Raw genomic sequence first — 6,359 nt, forward strand, 5'->3', positions numbered from 1 at the left:
CAGTTAATTCCAAATAAGCAATTAAAACAATACCACAGTCCCTTTAAAGGTACAGAACTTGCAAACAACTGCATTTACTAGTGTTTGTGGTTTTGTTTATTCTAGTGGGGCGGGTTGAGCAATCTCTTTGTACATCTCCTATTCTCTGTAAAGCCCATTTCATCATACCAAGAATGCAGACCTAAAAACAAACACCACACACACACATGTGGATGCAGGTTTAGGACCTAGTTTATAAAAAATAGTTGCCTTTTCAGCATGTACTTGTCTTCAGTCAGTCTGTCAGTGAGACATTTTTTTCTGGCATACTTTTCCATTTTAATGTAATGGTATAGAATTAATTAATACAAGCAAAATATGGTCTGGGGAAAATGATTCAGAGCAATTTCTGTAAAAAAAATACACCCTGCCCCATACCTTTCTACATACAGAAATTCCTTTAAAATATAAGATTTTTCAGTTTGCACTGAATTGTATATTAGATGCTTTTCTCTCATTCTATGACCTTTCATTCCTTTTCTGTGTTGCAGAATTAACTGGAGAGCCTTCTTACACTTGTCTCTACAAAGACCTATTGTAAATGCGATGAACGTTTTCCTTCTGTGGTGTCTGAAATACGATTTGCAGGGAGGGGAGGTTGCTTTAATTCTGGTCATTAATGGCATTCTTGTAAGGATTTCAATATTTACACTAAAAATCCAAAGCTTTTAGATAATAACTTGCATGTGCCTGCATGTGAACTGGCCCTTTAAGAAGGTTGCTGCCTGGGGATACTAAAAGATATGGCAATCCAAGGCAAAGTCAACAGAGCGGGGGCAGGGGGCAGAATTTGAATTAGTTAGTTTTACTGCTGCAAATATGGTCACTTCGTACCCTCTCCCCGAAGGCTTCACTGAATTAGAAGTGTTTGCCATTGGCACGATCCTGCTGGTTGAAGGTAAGTTGCAGAAGGAAGTTCAGGTGAATTCCTGTAATTCCTGAAAGTGAAGCAAAAATGGATTTGAAAATATTGGAAAATATGAGTGAGGAGAAGCATTGGCAATGCAGCAATATAGACTTACTGATTGTGCAGCCATAGAAACAACAGTTGTTGTGATTATGAGAGGGTAAAGGTAGAGGTGAAGGTTGCCTGCAGATGAACTGCTCTGTTTATGTAACTGCATTACTAAGAGTTGGTAACAGCTATTTAGCCTTAAGTAGAAATTTAGAGATAATTTTCTGTTGTTGATATTTTCTTTTCTTTTACTGTTGTATTCTTTTTATTTTCTTTTGGGGAAAAGGGCTAGATTGATTCATAATTTCATACTAATATTTAGCAAATACATTTTGTTTCATGAAATGCACATTTTCCAATCCAAAACAACCATTGCAACACTTGCTCTCCAGACAAGCAATACTGCTCGCTCTGCTTCCAGTCTTCCCCACTTCAGCCTTCTGTTCTCTTTTGCACTCAATCATTTCCCCTTCCCAGCATAGAGTCACCTTCGGTCTCTAAGTGTAGGGAGTCGGTGTGCTATTTGTTTACCTGATTCTCATAATTTTGAAAATGTTGCAAAACAGATACTTTTTCTTCTGGCAAACAGTAGTCCCTGCTGTCTTAACGAAGAAGTCATTTCTGATCACCTCTAGATCTGTGTTCTTTTCTGCTTTTGCAGGGACCAGGTCCTAGAGTCATGCTCTGAGTCATGATACCAGGGATATGTAAAAATGAAAAATATTTGATAAAAAACTCTTTAGCTCAACTTTTGAAGTGACAAAGATGTTTATTCAGATTTTTAGAGAAGATCCAAGTTAAATTGTATTTATTAAATAAAAATAAATTAATAAAAATTAAATAGATTTTATTTTATTAGCACCTGCTTGTCCATATTTGATACATGTATTTTTGTCTATCTCTTTTACTGCATTTTAAAACTTGAGTTCTCCTCCATTTTAAGAATCAAGCCACTGGTATTTCAAGACTGTTTAGACATGCATTGATGTAGTAGATTCTCCTAAAATGGAATTTGAATTGTTTGGAGGGTTTTTATTCTCAGTTTACATGCCACTTTAAATAGTTGCTTTACCATAGTAGACGCTGCAAAAGAGTTTAGTAGTAATGCTCTGGCTATTTAAAGGAGGCCAGTTCATTTAAGACATCCCTTTGGAATATAGCTGAAAGAAACACAAATACACACAGAAAACACATGCAGTCCCCAGAGGCAAGCATTTGGTGACTGAAGGCCAAATAAGCTACTACTGTAATTACATTAAATTACTTTAGAACCAGCCTAAACATTTGCTAGGTTTTTTTGTAATGTATCCAAGGTCCAAATAAGTCTAATTAGGGAAAATGCACTCCAAGTTGTCTCTGTTCAACCTTTTATGTAATATTTTAGATTGAATGTTCTTGGTAATATAGCAAAATTAATTGAATGAGTAGTCCAATATTTTATTGTCTAACTGAACAGAAAAATGAGATGCCTTCAATCAAAAGTTAATAATTTTAAATAATAAAATGTCTCATATTCACAAATTATTCTGGGTAGCCAAGTCTCAAGTTAATGGAGAACAGCTGTGGAAAGATCTCACCAAGCTAAGTTAGTCAGCAAAAAAATGGCAGATAAACTTCACTGTCGACAAGTCCAAGGTAATGCACCTCAACTATACGTACACAATGCTGGTGTGACCACTGGACCTCGAACATCCAGTCACGTGCGGCCTTAGTTCAAGTGGGCACTGGTATATGCCTCACAGACTCCAGTGAACTGTTGAGTAGGTGTTTACTCTTCAAGTGGCCTTCCCCAATCTCACCTGCCACGACTTTGAATGTTTCCCAGTAGTGGGGTGGCTACTTGGGTTCCCTCTGCTGCATGAGATCTGTCCGGCGGTCACCTGCGGGGCTCCGCCACCCCTACACCCTGACCTTAAGCCACCTTGATGGGTCACTGGGTCTTCCTGGCCACACTCCCACTCTTGTCCAGCTGCAGAGGTCTTGCAAGTCCCCTCCTGTCCTGGGTACCAGCTCTCAAGGCTGATTCTCTCACCCCGCCTCTGGTTGTCTGTAGTCAGAAATCCTGGCCGTGAAACCTGTTCCCTCCAGAGTAAGATACCTCACTTGTGTCCTAAACTAAAGGTGATGCCCCTACGAGCCCTGTACCTGTTACCTCAGCCATATCGTCCACTCCTGTCCCTCAACCCCTCCAAACGGGGAAACACAAAAGGAAACACAAAATAACACTCTCCTATATTGTGGGGAAATCTGAGTAGCCCCTTTCCTGGTCCTATACGTCAGGGTACCAGGTAGCTCATTCTCTAAGACCTCTCCATGGGATGGCCCCTACTCCTGCTCGGGTCATCTCTCCCACTTTATCCGGCTCTTCCCAGGGTACGGTCCTGCCCCACTTTTCTCCCTTCTGTGGGATCACTATTCGGGTGCCTCATACCCCTCTGTGTATGCCTGGTTTCTCCCTGTAACTAAGGTAGGCACCCTGTCTCTTTGCAGCCCTTCACGCTGCTCCTGCCAGGACTCTCCCAAAGGGGGGGATTCCTTTGCCTCCCAAATGGCCCTAGTGCTCCCACCTGTTGCAGTGTGGGTCATCACATCCACCCCTCTGCTTCCTCTATTGATACTGCCTTTGCTGGCTGCAGGGGCTGCTTGCAGCTCATCCCTCACCCTGCTGAGCTGTTCCTGATCGCCACTGCCAGGGTCAGCGTCCGGAGCCTCCTCTGGCTCTTCAGGCTGTCTTCCTTCCTCCCGAGGGACTGGGTAGGCCACTGGTTCTTCTGTAGGGCTCCACATCCCCTATACCCTGCCCCTTTCCTCTCAGGTCTGTGGTGAAAGATTCCTGCCAGTTCTACATTAAGGATCTAGTCTGGGGCTTCTATCTGGGCTCCTTTCATGTTCCTTACATCATCAATTAACCCCAACTCTTGTCTCAACTCTCACAAAATCACTATCTGGCTGTTAAGTCAACTGGTTATTCATAAACATAATGTTAGACACACTCACTTGAGGAGTCCCCAAATTAGTTCACTCCTCTTCTTTTGAGGAATCTGATAAATTAATTCCATAAGTCCACAAGTTAATTCACTTACTGGCTTCCCATTCACCTCTTCAGAATTTATATATTAATTTACTTCATGCTTCCTAATCATTCCTATAAATGTATTCATAATTCATAAATTAATTCCCTTCTTGCTTCTTGATCATTTCTGTAAATTCATTCACAGTTCCTAAATTAATTTCCTTCTCATTTTTTGATCATTTCTAGAAATTCATTCACAGTTGCTAAATTAAATTTCCCTGAAATATTTTATCTAATCCTGGCACTGCTGTGCCTTCACTGAGTGCCTCCAGGTATGGATCCTGTTCTGCCTGTCCCCAGAATCACCAGACCAGCCCTTTACTAATCTGGCTGGCTCTTCCTCTGTTGGGTCACTCAGTTCTTTACTTAAGGCTCATCCCAGCTTCTGTGGGATTCATTGGTTCAGCCATCTAGGTCCCACATCACCATGTGGGTTGTACAACTCTGTGCCTGAGCTGTAACCTCCACTCTCTGGGGGACACCAAACACTAATTCATCTTCTGGCTCTCTCTTCAATGGTCTGGCTGGTTCACTGAGCCAATGAGGATGGGTTTCCTCTGGGTCTACCCCTTCTTCAGGTTGTCCCTAGACCCATTTCCTGGTACACCTGTAGCCACATGGTTCTCCTAGATGTGCTCATTTGAGTTATCCTCTGTCTGGGCCAGCTTCTTGCACTCATAGCAGGGGCTTGACTCCAACTCCTGCTATCATTAAGAATGAAATAGAGAACATCACACCATTATACAAATCCATGGTATGCCTCAATCTGCGTGAAGTTTTGGTCCCTGCATCTCAAAAAGGATATAGTACAGTTACAAAAAGGTAGAGAAGGGCAACCAAAATAATCAAGGGCATGGAGCAGTTTCCATACCAGAAGAGACTAAAAAGGCTAGGACTCTCCAGTTTGGGAAGGAGAAGGGTGAGGGGGATATAAAATGATACAGTGTGTGGACCAAGTGAACAGGGACTGTTGTTCACCAAGTCACAGAATACTAAAACTAGGGAGCACCCAATGAAATTAGTACCTAAGAGATTTAAAACTATGAACAGAAACTACTTTTTTGCACAACTCATAGTTACCTAGTAGAATTCATTGCTGCAGAAGGTGGTGGAGGCAGATAGCATTACCAGGTTCAAAAAGGGGTTGGATAAATTCATGGATGATAGATCTGTTGATGGTTATTGGAACAGAATGGTTGGAAATGTTTCCTCTGGCATCTCTAAACCTATGATGTTAGATGCCAGCAAGGGTACTGAATAGGGGATAGATGACTCTAGAGATATCGGGTTTAATGCTCTCCACCTATAGCAGCCACTTGCCCACTGTCGGAGACAGGATATTTGGCTAGATAGACCATTGGTCTTACCCAGTATGGCACTTCACATGTTTTTACAAATGGAATTAATACTTTCTTTTAGGCAAAGGTATAACAGGGCAGCAAAAGTTCCCAGGGTAACAGTGACACATTGGGGAGTGGTGACTTCCAGCTGCCAGGACCACCAACATGATTGTGTAGCTTTCTGCCCTCTGTCTCCCTCCCTCTCCCACCTGACAAGTTGGCACCCAGAGCTGCTGTCTCAGTTATCCCACCTTAGTTATACTACTGATTTTTGTGCAGTTTGAATGAGTCATTTGCAGGCAGGATGGCCTAAGTTTGTCTTCAGTCACATCATTATTTGGACAAGAAAGAAGACTAACAGAGTTGCAAGCAGGGCATGCATCTACACAAGGTGCTTACTCATGAATTAGCTCCACAGTAAAGTGTCACTGTCTACACGACCAGTGCTATTAGGCAAGAGTAAACTAATTAACTCCACCATAAGATAATATTACCCACATAAGTACTATTCAATGGTGGAGTTATTTACTCCACCGCAACATGTGTCAATGGTGACCAGAGCCAGCTGGGGCATGACAGTGCTACGGTAAAGGGCTGCCTGCTGGCTAACCCCACATTGTAGCACCCTCATGCCCCAGCCAGCCCCTGCATAGCACATTGAGTCAGGGCAGAGCAGCCTCAGGCTGGCAAACTGACTCCCCTGGCTCAATGTGCTACAGTCCTGTTAACACATGGAAATACTGTGCCCAGAAGCAGTAGACTCTGGTGCGAACTATGCCAGACTATTACACTAAATTAATTTCACATGTAGGTGCACCTAGGGTATACAGTTGGGGCTACCTGACATTCACATTGCAAGCACAGTCACTTTATAACTGCTCTGCAATTATTTCTGTTATTTAGATATGGTTGTCATTCAATAGCACTACTCTGTAGGTGGAATGTAAGCTAG

At 42.4% G+C, this 6,359-nt stretch overlaps 1 protein-coding gene across 2 annotated transcripts in view; it reads left to right on the forward strand.

Annotated features, from left to right (window-relative positions):
• The first annotated feature begins 727 nt into the window (after positions 1-727).
• The window catches only part of RGR (retinal G protein coupled receptor), a 32,437-nt gene continuing 26,805 nt past the window's right edge, over positions 728-6,359 (forward strand). The window contains exon 1 of one of the 2 annotated variants that reach the window (XM_019556322.1): positions 728-937. In XM_019556322.1, coding sequence (XP_019411867.1) covers positions 859-937 — 79 coding nt within the window. In that variant the 5' untranslated portion in view covers positions 728-858. The remainder of the gene's footprint in view (positions 938-6,359) is intronic. The other variant, XM_019556321.1, reaches the window with a different exon arrangement.

Source organism: Crocodylus porosus, unplaced genomic scaffold (genome assembly GCF_001723895.1).
Source record: "Crocodylus porosus isolate Cpor-Errol unplaced genomic scaffold, CroPor_comp1, whole genome shotgun sequence".
Classification (NCBI taxonomy): domain Eukaryota; kingdom Metazoa; phylum Chordata; order Crocodylia; family Crocodylidae; genus Crocodylus; species Crocodylus porosus.